The sequence below is a fragment of the Puntigrus tetrazona genome, chromosome 13 (assembly GCF_018831695.1).
Source record: "Puntigrus tetrazona isolate hp1 chromosome 13, ASM1883169v1, whole genome shotgun sequence".
NCBI lineage: Eukaryota > Metazoa > Chordata > Actinopteri > Cypriniformes > Cyprinidae > Puntigrus > Puntigrus tetrazona.
This window is the reverse complement of record NC_056711.1, coordinates 20,274,874-20,292,373: the sequence shown is the minus strand read 5'-3', so window position 1 is coordinate 20,292,373 and position 17,500 is coordinate 20,274,874. Positions and strand designations below refer to the sequence as shown.

General features: G+C 39.0%; 2 protein-coding genes across 3 annotated transcripts in view; both read left to right on the top strand.

The window, feature by feature from the left end:
* lyst (lysosomal trafficking regulator) overlaps nucleotides 1–16,597 on the top strand; it is a 69,906-nt gene extending 53,309 nt beyond the window's left edge. The window contains 22 exon segments of the mRNA XM_043254721.1: nucleotides 101–277; nucleotides 1,019–1,095; nucleotides 1,179–1,367; nucleotides 1,466–1,611; nucleotides 2,322–2,415; nucleotides 2,517–2,578; nucleotides 2,661–2,716; nucleotides 3,518–3,670; nucleotides 3,748–3,992; nucleotides 4,845–4,911; nucleotides 5,587–5,743; nucleotides 6,818–6,958; nucleotides 8,056–8,273; nucleotides 9,211–9,441; nucleotides 10,007–10,196; nucleotides 10,901–11,037; nucleotides 11,653–11,751; nucleotides 12,992–13,131; nucleotides 14,200–14,297; nucleotides 14,394–14,550; nucleotides 14,679–14,750; nucleotides 15,378–16,597. Coding sequence (XP_043110656.1) covers nucleotides 101–277; nucleotides 1,019–1,095; nucleotides 1,179–1,367; nucleotides 1,466–1,611; nucleotides 2,322–2,415; nucleotides 2,517–2,578; nucleotides 2,661–2,716; nucleotides 3,518–3,670; nucleotides 3,748–3,992; nucleotides 4,845–4,911; nucleotides 5,587–5,743; nucleotides 6,818–6,958; nucleotides 8,056–8,273; nucleotides 9,211–9,441; nucleotides 10,007–10,196; nucleotides 10,901–11,037; nucleotides 11,653–11,751; nucleotides 12,992–13,131; nucleotides 14,200–14,297; nucleotides 14,394–14,550; nucleotides 14,679–14,750; nucleotides 15,378–15,516 — 3,045 coding nt within the window. The 3' untranslated portion in view covers nucleotides 15,517–16,597.
* Nucleotides 16,598–16,987: 390 nt separating this feature from the next.
* The window catches only part of LOC122356211 (guanine nucleotide-binding protein G(I)/G(S)/G(O) subunit gamma-4), a 10,602-nt gene continuing 10,089 nt past the window's right edge, over nucleotides 16,988–17,500 (top strand). Inside the window, exon 1 of one of the 2 annotated variants that reach the window (XM_043254718.1) lies at nucleotides 16,988–17,298. The gene's annotated coding sequence lies outside the window, so the exon portion shown is untranslated. Of the gene's footprint in view, nucleotides 17,299–17,342 lie in introns of those variants that run through there. The other variant, XM_043254719.1, reaches the window with a different exon arrangement.

The following is a 17,500-nucleotide window of genomic DNA, read 5'->3' as shown; positions in this document are numbered from 1 at the left end:
AGGGTATGCAAGGTGACCAATAGCAGAGATCCTTATATAGTATATATACCTCTGACTATAATTCCTCAGTCGTTCCTGTTGGTGTCCTTTTTGTTATTAGCACGGGCCCAAGCTGGCTCTGTATCTGTACGAGCTGTTGCACGATCACAAAGACTCTCTGAGCAAAGAAGAACAGGCGGCTGCCAACACCTTCATGACGGCGCTGAAGCTCTGCGGCCACCGCTGCATCCCGCCCGGCGCTCCGGCCAAACCAGACCTGCTCAAAGCCATCAAAGAGGTGAGCGCGGCCAGACGCACTCCATCAGGTTCGATTCAGGGGATGCCTGAACTTGAGTGCTTTTCATATGCAATTCAAAGGTTTAACATAATCTAAACTTAACGTGTCGTGAATGGAACATGCATTAAAAAAAATGGTCTTTGCAAAGTTTGTTATTAACTATTTGCATCTATTTGGTTTTATTTAAATAATCAGTTTTTGAAAAGCATGTTAAAAAGCATGAGCATGGTTAAAATATCTGTGGAACATTTGATGATAAATACATAATCTGGTTATTGTATATTTAGACACATTCAGTTTATGCGTGCCATTATATAACACTGGCTTGCTTTATTTATATATGACTGACAAATATTCATCACATGTTAAATCTGTATAGTCCAAATTGATGGGAATTTTATACGCGATTTAAAATTTAGGCCTAAATATTTTTTGCGTGTGCATCTTCCAAATGCATAAAAGTAAATATTCGATGCAAATGAGATTGATGGCACTGGTTTCTCGAGTTAAAAAAGGTCACATTCTGCACTTTTTTAGCATTTTAGTTTCCCCCTGAGGTCTGTGTATAATAATAGTCCAAATTTGCATGATTTGTTTGTTTTGTTTTGGGTTTTTTTCAGTTTACAGCATGCCAATATTCTGTGAATGCTACTAATATGACTACTTTCGACTAGTCTGTAGTTCAAAACCGCTCACTTTATTAACGTTCAACCATTATTAATGTTACTATTCTTTATTAAGGAGCAACTGAAATACGAGTCAGAGGCTAGAACCAGCAAAGGAGCCTGGGAGAAGAAGCTGGCCAACACGCAGAGGAGGTGAGCGCCCCGAGAGAAACGCAACATCTCAAAATAACATGCTTCTTAGGCGTTTTCTAAGCTCTTTCCGTTCTCCGAGTCAGCTTGCTGCAGAGGCTGGACGGGAAGTCGAAGGACATCTCGAAGATCGCTGCTGACGTCACTCAGAACGTGTCTCTCCGGCAGGGCATGGAGCGGAAGAAGGTCATGCAGCACATCAGAGGCCTTTACAAGACCGACCTGAGCGCCAGCCGTCACTGGCAGGAGCTGGTCCAGCAGCTCACTCACGACCGGTCAGCATCGCTCGCAGCACAACACATCGAATAGCTCGCTCATGTCACCGTTTGCTCATCTTCATCGGCGCGTGATGCTGTTTTTCCCCGTGGTACAGGGCGGTGTGGTACGATCAGTCGTCCTACCCCACTTCCTGGCAGCTGGACCCCACCGAGGGGCCCAACAGAGAACGGAGACGTCTGCAGCGCTGCTACCTGACCATCCCTAACAAATATCTGCTCAAAGACCGGCACAAACTAGACGGTGAGATTCGAGCGCTCGGCATTAACCAAATCCAATCAGAGTTACGATAAAAATCATCCACATGCTTATAAGCTGCGTTTCCCTTTAACAGTCCAAATCACTGAATAAAGTGCGTGCAAACGGAATTAAACCTGCCTCCTGTAGCCAATCCATGCGATTTTTGTCAGAAAAATATCTCAAAATATTTCTCATTTTCTTTTTTTTTTTGGCATATAGATAACAAAAAAAAAAGAAGTAATAAATGCAAGAATTAATAAGTAAATAAAATCACTGAGTAAATACATTTCTAATTAAACAAGTAAAAATTGAAAATTAATTAGTTAACAAATATTAATAAATAAATAAGTGAAGTAAACAAATGAATAAAATGCTGATATGATACAGTATAATACTGACATAATTATATAAGTATAATTGATATAATTTAATAATTTCTAGAATGTGATAAAAAAAGAACTCTTGTTGTGATACAGATTTGAAGGTGCACTCTTGCCATAAATTAATCTATTACTTTTCCTACATAATTTATAAAGATTAACAGCAGTGTAATATCTAATTGAGAGTTTTAGACCCTTCTGTTTGTCATGATTAGAGTTATTTGTGATATAATGAAGTAAATAGGCATCCCGTTGAGAGGAAGGGTGACCGTTAAGAGGTTATGACAATGTTATGATGTTATTGGTCTCATGCACGTGGTTTGTTCATCACAGATGCCATCAAGGCTCCTCTGGCCTTCCTGTTTGAGGATAAAACTCACTCCTCTTCGTCCATAGTGAAGGACAAAGCCACCAGCGAGCCCATCAGGTACTGATACTGCACAGCTAGTAACTAGTTTCAGAGTCGCACCGCAGAGTTTCAGATAATTAAATAAAAAAAAATAAAAAAAACGTTTTATTTCTGTTTAGGTTCACGAGAAAGTGCGTAAGCGTGGCGCCCTCGAGAGAGACGGCAGGAGAGCTGTTGCTGGGTAAGACTCGCCTGCCCTTTGTAACATGAGTCTCGTCTTCACTGGCTGCTAAAACCATCTGCCTTGTTTTGTGGGTTTGCAGGAAAATCTGGGATGTACTTTGTGGAGGATAACGTTACCGAGACACTTGATAACCAAGTAAGTTACTTTGCTAAACGTCAGGGATGTACGCTAATAGTTAAACTGTAGCATGCGTTGGTCTTGAATAATATTTTTAAGTTTTTGTCCATCAAATTTCAGAGAAATGGAAAAAAATTGGAAGTGTTAAGTTGTCTAATTTACTAAAATATACGCTTTACCACCTTTCTAATATTATTATTATTATTATTATTATTATTATTATTATAAAGTCCAGTGTTTTTTTAGTATAATTGATATACCATTATTTTTTGGTTAATATTTTGAAGTAGATTTAATTTTATTGAAAATGAGTTTAGTTGTTTTTGTAATTTGTATTATTATTTATTGTTTTAATAGTTTTAGTTTATTTAATTGAATACTTCAACTTAAAATAATTGGCAACATATTACAAGTTAGCCTTTTTATTTTATTTTAGTGCTAACGCTTTACAATAACGTTCATTATTTAACGTGAACTAAGATTGAACAATAAATGTACGGCATTTCTTAACCTTAGCTAATGTTGTTATTTTCAGCATTTACTAATGCATTATTAAAATCACGTTTTCTTTTGTTCGTTCATGTTAGTTAATACATCAAGTGATGTTAACAAATGATATCTTACTGTAAAGTGTTACCATTTCAGTTCGTATTTATGCGTCTAGTTGTTATTTAGTTTTAGTTAATGATAACTCTGATCCGTTTTCTTTTTGTTCCAGCAAATATAACACTTTCGATTGGTTTTGGTTGTTTCTGTACAGTTACTCATAACATGCTATAAGAGTGTGTTTTAGAGGTTAATAATGGGTTGTCTCACCAGAGTCCTCACGGAGAGACAGAACCGGCCTCCTTCTCCTGGACGTATGAGGAGATAAAGGAGGTTCACAAGCGCTGGTGGCAGCTCAGAGACAATGCTATGGAGATCTTCCTCACTAACGGCAGGACGCTGCTGCTCGCCTTCGACACCACCAAGGTAACGACACAGGTAGCTGCTGAAGGATTTATATTCACGCGGTCGTTCCACTCTAACTTCCCGTTGATCCGCCCCAGTTCCGTGATGACGTCTACCACAACATCCTGACCTCGGAGCTGCCCAACCTGCTGGAGTACGGGAACATCTCTGCCCTCACGCACCTGTGGAGCTCAGGACAGATAACCAACTTCGAGTACCTCACCCACCTCAACAAGCACGCGGGCCGCTCGTTCAACGACCTCATGCAGTACCCCGTCTTCCCCTTCATCCTGAGAGACTACATCAATGAGACGCTGGACCTGCAGGACACCTCCATTTACAGGCCAGAGCCAGAATCAGTACTCTATTTGTGTGATGTTTCTCAGCATACCTCGTATTTATTAGTTCCATGTTCAAAAAATGATTGAAAATAATTACTGATTCATATAATATATGTATTTCAGATTTTGTTTTGTTTTTTACCAAATAACATATATCTGTCTTTCAAATTAACACACACACACACACACACACACACACACACACACACACACACACACATTATAAAGATAAAGATATATATATATATATATATATATATATATATATATATATATATATATATATATATATATATAATATTTATCATATATAATTACAAATATGTATGTATGTATGTATATATATATATATATATATATATATATATGTATATATATATATATATATATATATATATATATGTATGTGTGTGTGTGTTTATATATATATATATATATGTGTGTAATATATATATATATATATATATATATATACATACATATAATTAATATATAATTAATTATTTATATATATATGTATATATATATATATATATATATATATAATTAATTATATATATATATAATTAATATATATATATATATATATATATATGTGTATGTATATATATATATATATATATATTAGATAATTGAATTATAAAATAGATTTATACATAAGTTATAAAATATAATTTAAAAAAATATATTTATAAGTATTTGTTGAAACGTAATAGTTGCTCAGAATGAAATTTACACACTTCTATTTCTACTATTTTAATGTAATATAGATATATTAGTACCACCATCCGAAAATATGTCAATTAACAAAGTGGCACTGATTTTTGCTTTGTTTTGTCTTGTTGGTTCAACAGGAACCTCAGCAAACCCATCGCGGTGCAGTCGAAAGAGAAGGAAGACCGTTACGTGGACAATTACAGGGTATTGCAGCGATGCAGGCTCTAATTCCTGTTTACACCAGCGCCTGTTAACCAATCACACCGTGGCTCTGTTCCAGAACCTCAGAGCTGTCTACGCAGGCAGCATTTTTAGGCACATTTACAGCACAAACAGTAGATGGCAACACTTCTAAGATATTTTCTTCTGGCCAAACCCTGACGTAGCATCACAAAAAATTAATTCCTACAACCACATTATTATAAATAATCATGTATTATAATTTATTACATATATAATATTGTTTAATAATATATTTATATTTTTATTACGATTTATAATATATTATTTATCATATGAGTGAATACATGATCAAATAATATGATTTAATACAAATGTAGAATTTTTATAAGACATTTATAAGACACGATTTCAGTTAGTTTTAGGGTATTATGTCAGTCAGTTCTGATATTTGATCCAATACAATTTTGTTTTGTTGACGTGAAAATCATTTACGACATACAGACAGCTTTATTTGAACTAAACTTAAGAAATAAAAAATAAATGCGATCGTAATTTATGCCAAAACTGGCATTATGAGCTAGGTTAGAGGAAATGTTCAACAATCTAAACATTTAGTGAAGCAACATTGTTCAGCGGAGAAGAAAGAAAAGCGAAACGGTGCACGGCTGCATCTTGTAACGGTGCTTTCCTCCGCAGTATCTGGAGGAGGAGTATAAGAAAGGCAAGAGAGAGGACGACCCCATGCCCCCCGTCCAGCCCTATCACTACGGCTCTCACTACTCCAACAGCGGCACCGTCCTGCACTTCCTCGTCCGCCTGCCTCCCTTCACCAAGATGTTCCTGGCCTATCAAGGTCCGTTTGAATCTGAACACAAACACAAGGAGCGATAATAACCCTGAACCCTGCTAAACCCTGCTGAAGTTTCTTCTGTAAATGATACGCGACTGAACTGACTGATTTTTATCACGTAAATGGAGGAGTATCCAGTAACATTTCAAGATAAACACTTACTGGACTGAAGCAACTTAGCCGTAATTGACCGTCGTGCCGAAATGTGATCATCAAATGATCATCAGGCACTTGAAAAACATTTGTTTGACTATCTTTCAGTCATCGGATGGCAATGCATTATATATCTGGCTCATTTAAATATCATTTTACTACGACATATTATCTGAGAAATAGAGTGGCCGCTGGTATTTAGATAATCGTATGCAAGCACTGCTACACTGTATAAAGATCTCATTACAACATTTACAACTTTCACAATTGCATCACTTTTTGGCCTTATAAATATCAGCATCTACACCAAATTGCAGTTTTATTCGGGTTTTTTCTCCCTTCATATCCTCACCATATCAGAGCGTACGGGCCATAAAAGATCAAATACGATGCTCCACTAAAACAGATACGCAACTTTTTAGATTAGCATCGTGTTTTGTCAATGAAATGTCCATTAAAGAAATTCTGACTGTTGTTTCTTAAGATGGGCCTTACGGGGGTTAATAAATGCCATTTTTGATTATTTTGGTACTTAATCAAGCAATTGAATCATTTTGAATGCGTGTCAAGTTAAACCTAATGCAGCCGAGCCTTAACAAAGATAACTCTGTGTGGCAAGCTTGCGCAGCTGTAGCTCCTTGAGTTTATCCAGCACCATAATTAGTATTTTGCCGCTTTTTTTAATATTTAACAGCACCTGCGCGTGCGGCGAGGTCTTCAAACGTGCGCTGCTTTTAAAGGCTGTCGTTGAAAAGAGCCTTTCTGAAGCCTCACGCTACACGCATTAGCCTCAGAAAGACGATCAGGCCTTTCATCCAGCCTCTTTATTCGTCTTCCCTTCTTTCTCGGCCTATTTTTAGTTGCGTTGGTTTATCCGTATCGGGGTACACAAGAAACTAATGAAAGGTTTTGTGTGTCTCACAGACCAGAGCTTTGATATTCCTGACCGAACGTTCCACTCGATGAACACCACGTGGCGTCTGTCTTCCTACGAGTCCATGACGGATGTTAAAGAGCTCATCCCAGAGTTCTTCTACCTGCCCGAGTTTCTGGTCAACAGAGAAGGTGGCGCTCTTTTACTGCTGGTTTTCTCGACCGCTTCTTCTAGCATCCGCCTTCTTTTTCTGGGCTTTGTTTTAATGTTTAAACACAAAAATAAAAGCACTCCTGTTTAGTTTAGTAGAATTTTCTAACACAATTTAGCAACAATGACGTTTTCGGGGGCCATATAAAATTTATTTTATTTATTCATTTATTTGTTTAATTTTTGGACGGTTTGATGCTTAAATAAAATTTCGTAATCGAAAAGCATGCTTAAAAATGTATTAAAAGTTTTACCATTTAGTAAGTATTTGTTTTTATAGTCAAGAAGCATTTATAATCAAACGAATACCACTGAAATAACCTGCGTTTTGTACGTTTTTTTTAAATGTGTTGATAATAGGTGCCTGTGAAATCTTTGGTTTTTATTGGGAAAAAAATAATAACTTATTCTAAAAATGTTGGTAATGAAATAAAAGCGTGCAAAATAAGTTACCGCGCAAAATTTATTGTTAAAATTAAACCGTGGACGACAAATTGCGATATTACTTCATTTTAATTGCTTTTTTTATTTTCGTTACTTTAAGAACTATTCCCTGCTGCACAAAACTAACATGTTTTCTTCGAGTTTATCTTCATGAGTTGTTTGCGAGGAACTTTAAGCTTCTGGATGTATTTTTGTGAATGTAGTCTTGGTGCCGTAAAAACACCTTTGTCTTAATCAAAAGAAAGAGAAGCACCCTTGAAGTCAGTGGTTCTCAGCTGGTCTGGTGATATGCAGTGCGCACTACGGCAGGACGAAATAACGAATTTATAGAATAATGACTCTGACTTTCAGCCTATCAACATGTCAGATGAACTGGGACGACGTATTTTTTTCATCCGATATAAAAACTGCATCAGACAGAAGTGTACCGGCTTTCATGGGCGTCTTTTTAAAATAAAAGCCTCGTGATGTTGTTTCTTTTGGCCGTACGCTCCGCACCCCACCAGCTGAGAAACACCGCTTTAAGTAACCTAGATCTTCAAGATGGAAGCCATGAATATTCACGCTAACGCGTTTTAACGCGTCTTCCCTCCTCTAATGTTAGCGTGGTATTTTCCGCTTTCCCCTCTGGCAGGTTTTGACTTCGGCGTGCGGCAGAACAGCGAGCGGGTGAACCACGTGAATCTGCCGCCGTGGGCCAGGAACGACCCGAGACTCTTCATCCTCATCCACAGACAGGCTCTGGAGTCGGATCAAGTCTCGCAGACGCTGTGCCAGTGGATTGACCTGGTGTTCGGACTCAAGCAAAAGGGCAAAGCTGCGGTCCAGGCCATTAACGTCTTTCATCCTGCGGTACGAGTCCTCCTCCTGTACAGCTAGACACTAAACGCTGATGTTTTCCTTTTTTTTTTTTTTTTTTTTGATTGCTAGATCAAAGCCTGTCAAAAACACGCCCAGATCACATTTCATCCCAAAGTTCAAAAATTGAAGAAAATATGAGACATTATTTTTTGTTATGCCTATTTCATGAACATTAAATTACAAACACTACCGTTCAAAATGTTTAAGGTAGGTGTGTTTTTTTTGTGTTGTATATGCTCTTGAAGGCTGCATTCATTTGATCAAAAACACTGTAAAAACTGTGATATTGTGAAATATTTTTACTGTTTTCTATGTGAATAGAATTAATTTATTGCTGTGGTCCAAGCTGAATATTCAGCGTCATTCCTCCGGTCTTCAGTGACGCATGATCCTTCAGAAATCATTCTAACATGTTCATTTGCTGCTCAGGAAATATTCCTGATTATTATTATCAATCTTATTTGGATATAACGTTCAAACGAATAGCATTTATTTGAAATGGAGATGTTTTGCAACATTATAAATACCTTTGCTTTCACTTTTGATGCATCCTTGCTGAATAAAAGCTTTAATTTCTTTATAAAAATCAGTATTATTAAGCCCAGACCTTTGAATGGTAGTGTATTAAAAAAAAATATATATATATATATATATATATATATATATATATATATATATATATATATATATATATATATATATATATATATATATATATATATATATATATATATATATATATATATATATATATATATATATATATACATATATATATATATATATATATATATATATATATATATATATTACACATATATACATATATATCATAATAGATTTGTAGTGTATATATAGTGTTACACATCTATTAACTTTAGCCTGTCAAGTAGTATCCATCTGATTTTTTCCTCTCCCTCCTTTCTAGACTTATTTTGGCATGGATGTATCAGCCGTTGAAGACTCAGTGCAGCGCCGGGCTCTAGAAACGATGATCAAGACGTACGGCCAAACTCCCAGACAGCTGTTCAACGCCTCGCACATCAGCCGAGCCGGAAGCAGACTCCTCTCAGAGGCAGAGCTGCCCGCAGCCATGGGCCTCCTGGTGCAGCTGGCCTTCAGAGAGAGCCGCGAGCAGCCCAAAGAAACCGTCTACCCGGTACGGCAGACAGACAGATTATTATTCAGATTGACATTAAAGGGATAATATTTGCTTAACGTGTACTCATCCTCAGGTCACTCAAGATGAGGATGAGTTTTGGAGAAATGCAGCGTTGCATCAGTGTCTCGGCAATGGATGCACTGCAGTGAATGGGTGCCGTCAGAATGAGAGTCCAAACGGCTGATTAAAAAAATTCACGATAATCCACAGCACTCCTGTCCATTACAGTCCGACATACTGAGAAGACAATTATGCTTTAATTACATGTTCGTTGCTTCTGGCCAAACGCCCATAATAACGCTTGCTCCAGTAAAAAAAATCTGCACAGATCAAGCTAAAACGGCTCTAAACAAACAGACAATACATTACTGAGGAAGTGATTGAATGCTACATGTCTCAGATATTCTTGGGTGAAAGTGTTTCTCATAAAACGCGTCGTTTTCCCGTTTACCCTGTTGTTGTCGAAGTGGGTCAGATCTTCTGGAGCCAAAAGATTTTATTTGCATCCCAGATTGTGCAGTTGGCCTTTTTCAGCCTCCGATCCCTCTTGTGTTGTCTGCAGAGTCCTCTGCCGTGGATAAAGGGCTTGAAATGGGGCGAGTATGTGGGGTCCCCCAGCGCTCCGGACCCCGTGGTCTGTTTCAGTCAACCTCACGGAGAACACTTCGGCTCCCTGCTGGCTCTGCCCACACGTGCCATCTGCGGCCTCTCGCGCAAGTTCTGCCTCATGATGATCTACAGCAAAGAGCAAGGTGAAGGAGGACGCTCACGACAGCCTGCTTCATCGTGCATAAGCATGAAATTATAAACCTCGCATACCCAGTTTGGGGTCAGAAAGATGAAAGACGTGTCTGCTTTTATTCAGCATTGTTCCCATTTATCAAAGAATCCTAAAAAATTAAATGCGGCGTGGTTTCCACTAAAATATGGAGAAACGCCACTGTTTTCAACATTGATGTTTCTTTATTAAATCAGCATTTTATAGTGATCTCTGAAGGAGTTATGATGCTGAAAAATTACATTTTGCAGTATATTCACGCAGAAAACTTTTTTTTTTTTTTTTTTTTTATTGTACTATTGACCGAATCTTTCTGACCCCAAATGTTTGAACAATAGTGTTTATGAATGCGCTCCTGATGTATTTAGTGCATTTCTTTGTCTGCTACTATGCATTTATTAGCAGATGTTTTATTCAGTCTTGTTCGGTCAAACGGATGTTAATACCAGGTGTAAAAAAAAAAAAAAATACTGAATGATTAATCTTAGCGGCTAATACGTCAGCCAATTCCTAATCTTGGCCGTGTTTTGGTCCGTGACCAGTTACTAGTGCTTTTATTGCATCTGCATTTGTGTCTTATCACAATTATACGCATGAACGAACAACACAGTTCCCATAATGCCAGCGGAAATGAATGCGCTGTCGTAGAAAATCTGCTTTTTTTCCCTCGTCTCTCAGGTGTGAGGAGCATGCACAGCACCGACATACAGTGGTCGGCCATCCTGAGCTGGGGTTACAACGACAACATGCTGCGTCTGAAGAGCAAACAGAGCGAGCCGCCCATCAACTTCATCCAGTGCTCCCCGCTGCACCAGGTCAGAGCCACACACATCCGCCTTAGTCGGTCGCATACAGACGTCCACAGCACCCTCTGCTGAATATGAAGAAATGGATCTCACAGAGAGATATCAGGTTAAATGGCGCCCCTAAATCAACACAACGAAACCATACATACTTTGCATAATTGAGCTGTGGTTTTCGATTGTTATGAAAATGTCACAGAGCAAAAATCGTAATAGTCCTCTCTTTACACTGCCTGGATTTAAATGAGCAAATACTGAGAGATCGGATCATTGTTGCAGTGACTAATATGTTTCAGGCATATTTTGTAGGTGTCTTTTGTGACATTATAAATGTCCTTGCTGTCACGTTTTTAGTGTCACTTACTGGATTAAAAGCTAATATTGTTGTTTTTATTCAGATTTTGGGTGAAATCTTGATCTTGATAGCTGGTCTGCTGCTTTCATCTCCCTCTCTGAGGAAGTGAGCGTCACTTTATCGTTCGTCCCAAAATCACTTTTGCAAGAAATGTTCCCTTCTCCCTCCACCCGAGCCCTTGGCCGTCTTCGAGGATCGGCTGCAAACCTCTCCGACTCCGTGGCCTGTTGCCGAGTGACTCGATGTAAATGTAATCTCCGCTCTCTCCTCAGGTGACTAGCTGCGCCTGGGTGCCGGACAGTTGTCAGCTGTTTACAGGCAGCAAGTGTGGAGTCATAACCGCCTACAGCAACCGCTTCACCACCACCATGGTGCGTAACCATGGCAACATGGCCCCCCTCTTCCCCCACCCACGCGGCCGCCCACGTCCATTATCACTCCCTGTAGAGCACCTACACACACACACACACACACACACACACAGTGTTTGTAGTGGCCTTGTTAGTTATCTCCCGGTTGCCCTAGAAACACATTTCCTGCGGCCCACAGGTGGGCTGAAGTCTGGGCGTCAGACAGCTCTTTCAAACTCTCTCTCATTGATAACGCAGGTGCCGTTCTGCTTCTCGCGTTTGTTTAAACGAATCTCTCTGACACGGGGAGTATTTCAGCTCTGTCATGCGTGTTGTTTCAAACCCGTCTTCATGTCATCCACGGACCGCTCACACCGCTCTTTTCAAGACCAGAATCACTGTAAAAATAATTTTAAAAAAGGTCTTTTTTTTTTTTTTTTTTAAGTGATTTAAGTCTTATCATTATAGTAGAGATGCAAGAGCTAATTTTTTTATTACTGTAATGCACTGAATTATCATTTTATATAAAGCATTATAATTTTAATATATTTTTAAATGCTATTTAATTTAAAGTGCAGTCAAACAACATCACAAGCGAAACGCTTTATTATTTTGATATTAGTTTTATTTTGAGTTTTTATTAATAATTTAATTTGAACATTTTTGTCATTTTGTTTCCGTTTTATCATTATTTACTCACTTTTCCAAATACGTCTATTTCATTTTTATAAATTCTTATTTTCATTGTAGTTACATTTACAAGTATAAGTTCAACTAAATAAGAAATTTCACAAAAAAAGCGTTCATTACTTAATAAACTTTTATATAAATGTATTTCAATTACATATACATTGCGAAATATTAGTTAATTTTAAGTATCACAATTATTCACAGTGCCACTGGTATTTTTATTATGTTAAAATATATTTAGTTTTAGTTTTAAATGAAAGTAAGTAGTAAATGAAAATGAGAAATAAAATAAGATCATCTTTAGGGGGGTTTTTTTGGCCAGAAGTTGTCGAGATCAACCATATACGTGTTGAATGTTAATCTCCGGGTGATTTAACTCTTAGCTGCTGTCTCATACAGCCATGTGCTGGTTTGTTTACTCTGGGCCATAAAAGCAGATCAGAATGGTCTGTTAAACCGGTCTTTCAGCTCTCTTCTGCTCATTGAGGCCATTATCCGTTCTCTAATGAGGCCATTAGCAAAACCCTTCCCCTTTAGATCTGCGTGTTATTACAGTGTGTTTCTCCCTCAGCCGACGGAGATGGAGGTGGAGACGCAGGTTCATCTGTACGGACACACAGCGGAGGTCACGGGCCTGTTCGTCTGTAAACCCTACAGCATCCTCATCAGTGTTAGTCGAGACGGGACCTGCATACTGTGGGACCTCAACAGGTCTGTGCTTCACACGTCCCTGGAGTTTATTAGTCTGTTTCTAATAAACCATGCAGGCTATTTAGACAGCTAGGCTAGGATGCATATCAAGATATATTAATGCAATATAGATACAAAAAAGACATTTAAAGTTGACCTTAATGTAAAAAAATATATAATATAGTGAAGAAACTCAAGTTTCAAGAAAGTCAAGTAACGCATAGAATTAAATCTTATAGATAGATAGATACAAAGAATATAGATGATACAAAATTATAGAAAAACATATATAGATACAAAAAAGACATTTAATGTTGACCTTAATATATATAAAAAAAAATATATATATATATATATATATATATATATATATATATATATATATATATATATATATATATATATATATATATATATATGTGTGTGTGTGTGTGTGTGTATATATATATATATATATATATATATATAGAAGTCAAGTAACACACATTAAACCTTAAATTAAGTAAAAATACTTAATACAGAAGTAGTATTTTCTAAATAATAACATTTAATTTACACTTTCAGAAAACATTTTTATAGTGTAGGTAGGACATTTAAAATTTTTATAAATATTTTCTAAATAATGCACAGTTATAATTCTCTCTCTCTCTCTATATATATATTTTTTTTTTGGAATATATATTGATTTTTGAATATAAATATATCTATAAACTTAACATTTGTCTTGAATTTATGTGTGTGCATTTATATATACAGTACATGAAACATATATTATGTAAACAAAAACGTTTATTTTGGATGTGATTAATCGCACTTAATCGTTTGACACCACTAATTTTAATATATTTTTAAATATTAATGGAGCGAATCTACTTAACTGAACACCATAAACTGCAAAAAAAAAAAGTATTAAAAATACAATTTTAGTCTTAAAAAATGACGCTTAATATCTTTGTTACCTGCCATTTCTTTATGATTATTCATGAAACTTACTAGTAGTAATAATTAGAAGCTGTTTCAGCGCTTTCACATCACAGTAGTAGTGCATCGCTTTAATACAGCGTTTCTGTGCTGTGTTTCGTGTGTTAGGTTGTGTTACGTCCAGAGTCTCACGGGTCACAAGAGTCCGGTCAACGCCGTCTCCGCCAGTGAGACGACCGGAGACATCGCCACAGTGTGTGATTCTGGTCCGTGTCCGTCTGCATTACTTTACAGTCGTTGAATGTCCAGCTGCCGAAGTCGCTCACGCTACATATAAATAAATGCTCTCTCGGTGTGCGCAGTGGGTGGAGGAAGCGACCTGAGGCTGTGGACGATCAACGGAGACCTGATCGGTCACGTTCACTGCCGGGAGATCATCCGTTCGGTGGCGTTCTCCAATCAGCCGGAGGGGGTGTCGGTCAACGTGATCGCTGGCGGCCTGGAGAACGGTGTGGTCAGGTACATCCACATCCACTCATCAGCTTGTTCGATTAGTTTTCTTGTCGTAATTCCATGCAATGCATTTTTTTCCCCCCTCATCGGTGCTTCCCGACCCTGTTCTTGATCATATTGTTCTCATATTCCAGGTTGTGGAGCACATGGGACCTGAAGCCGGTCAGAGAGATCACCTTCCCAAAATCCAACAGGCCTATCATAAGGTGCACACTCGACCTCGTTTATGACGTCAACACAGATTTATTCTAACATCTGCATTAGAAAAGATAAATGTTTCTGCATGCTACCAGTCAAAGGTCTGGAAATTAGTCTGCATTTGCTATCGTAATATACATTATAATGTACTTTTCAGCAGTCTTCAGTGTCTTACGATCCTTCAGGAACCTTCATGTTTATTGGAAATAAAGAAAAAAAAGGAATACTTTGATTAATATATTCAGCAAGAATGCATTAAATCGATCAGAAGTTACGGTGAAGACATTTTTGACGTTGCAAATAAATGCTTTCTGTCGTTGAAAAAAATAAAATCGGTTTCCACAAAAATATTGTGCAGCACAACTGGTTTCAGGATTTAAAAAAATATATTTTTAATCCAGTATAGACCCCTTAAATTATTTAATGCATTAAAAGACTAAATGCTGTTTCAAATAAATCATAAATGTTTCTCAATCGGTGTATTAGAATGATTTCTGAAAGATCATGTGACACTGAAGACTGGAGTAATGATGCTGAAACTAAACATTCAACACAGAAAACCTGTGATAATGTGAATATTTGTAGTGTTTTTGCTGAAATAAATGCAGCCTTCCTTCTGTGTGCTCGTCCCTCAGCCTGACGTTCTCGTGTGACGGCCATCACCTCTACACGGCTAACAGCGAGGGCACGGTGATCGCCTGGTGCCGCCGAGACCAGCAGCGCCTGAAGCTGCCCATGTTCTACTCGTTCCTCAGCAGCTACGCCGCAGGCTGACCCCGCCCCCCGAGAGAAGAGGTCCCGCCCACCAGAGAGGAGGGGGAGGAGCCAGCATGCACAAAGCCCCGCCCCATGACGGACGGCACTCGAGCAGGGTCTCGTGAGGCGGAGGCGTTTCCTCCTCCTCCGTTCTGACCGCTCCGTGTAGTTGCGCGTGTTGTTTTTTTTTTTTTTTTTTTTTTTTTTTTGAAAGCTGCTACAATCTGGTCCGTCCAGACCCAGCGTTCGAAGGCCTTTCCGTCTCGCCCACCCGCCGCCGCCGCCGTCCTGAGAATAGAAATCCCTCTTTCCCGGTCAAACCCAGGCCGCAGTCATCTGAGCAGCGAGTGCCGTCCGCAGGAGCGACACGCGGCGGCGCAACGAATGTGTTACAAGATCTACTCTCAGTGTTCACGTTCTTCATCACGAAACTGTGCTAGTGTTTATCCCGAGCGACCGTGTCCCAAATCACGGTTATCTTCTTTTCTGCTCTTTGCATGTTGCGGCCACTTAAGCGTTACTTAACATGCAACAGTCAGATCTACCTCTAAAGACGAGCGCAATTAGAGCTACTTCTGCTTACAATAAAAGACGACACTATATCCCTGAAAAACTACAAAAGCATCTTGAACGCGGATCCTAAACGTGATCCGTCTTATATTTTAGTGTTTACCAGAAAGGGAATGCTTTCTCCTTTTTCCCCCCCCCGCCTCCGCCGCTTTGTTTTCAGAAATCTCTATCTCCATACGAGTGATTGTGGTCGGCGAGGGAGGTCTGGTCTTCTCAGAGCCTGTCTGAATCTGTTTTCCCTGCTCGTCTCTTAGTTATCGTGCGCCGCTCCCTCATGAAGAGACGGGTGAATCTGTCCGACGCGGAGAAGGCTTCTTGTTATTGTTCCGTTGAATTAAGTGGTTTGTGTAATTTAAGACTGGCTGGGACGTTTGTTTCCTTGTTTTTGTATTTATGAGATGTAATAAAATGTCACCTATATATATAATATAAATATAAATACTCAAGAAATTTTGATTCGGTGTGTTGAACTTGTTTCTTCATTCAGGTTTCACGATTTCCAATAAAAACACAAATATGAACAACTTTACGAAAAGCATCGTGATGCTGTTAAAAGCTTTTTTCTTTTTAACTGATGAAGAGATCAGTAAGTCATATTTTCATATTTTAAAACTGAAAGAATCTACATTTTCCCACAATGCACTGTTACAGGCTTTTTTCCACGGATGTCTTATGTTTCCTTTAACGACGAAGAAGCTTTATTTTAGCCTGTACCGCTCAGTTCCTTATACATTATATATCCCGTGTTATTACCGCATTATAATTGCCCTAATTATTCTATCCCAGTTCCCAGCTGCATTCTTTGCTCGTTAATAAAACTTATAATGCCGTGAAGCCGTTACGTCACAGCGCGAGCGTTTCGGAAGCGGTGACGTCATCCCGGTGACTGGGAGACCCGGTGATGTCACGTGAAGCAGGGAAACCTCACGTGCCTCCGGTGCGCCCTGCAAAAAAAAAAAAACACCGAGCCCTAACGATCCTCCGCCGTCACCGCGCGTCTTCTGATATTAACGCGCGCCCTCCGCGTCCGGCGGGCGTTCTTAAAGGCGCAGCGACACCTGCGTTCGTGCGTCACACCGAGGTTCCCCTCGCATCTCACCGAGCGCCGGAGCAGGAGCGCGGGGAAACACTCGACGTTTAGCGGCGTTCGGCGGATGCACCGCGTCTGAGGTGTTGCGGGTTCGCGTTCGGGCGGAGTCGAGCCTCACACGGAGCAGCGGCGCACTTCAGGTGGGTGCTCGCGCGCGCTTCTCCGGCAGGTATTCGCGCTAATTGCTTTAAACCGCGCTCGCCGTTCCGTGGCGTTGGAACGGTTTTCCGCGACATCGCTGCAATTCCTGGCTTTGCGGGAGACGGCTTCGCTTCTTACCGAATTCGGGATGATGGATGGATCCCGCAGGGTTTTTTTGGAGGGAGGGAGGGAGCGATGCTG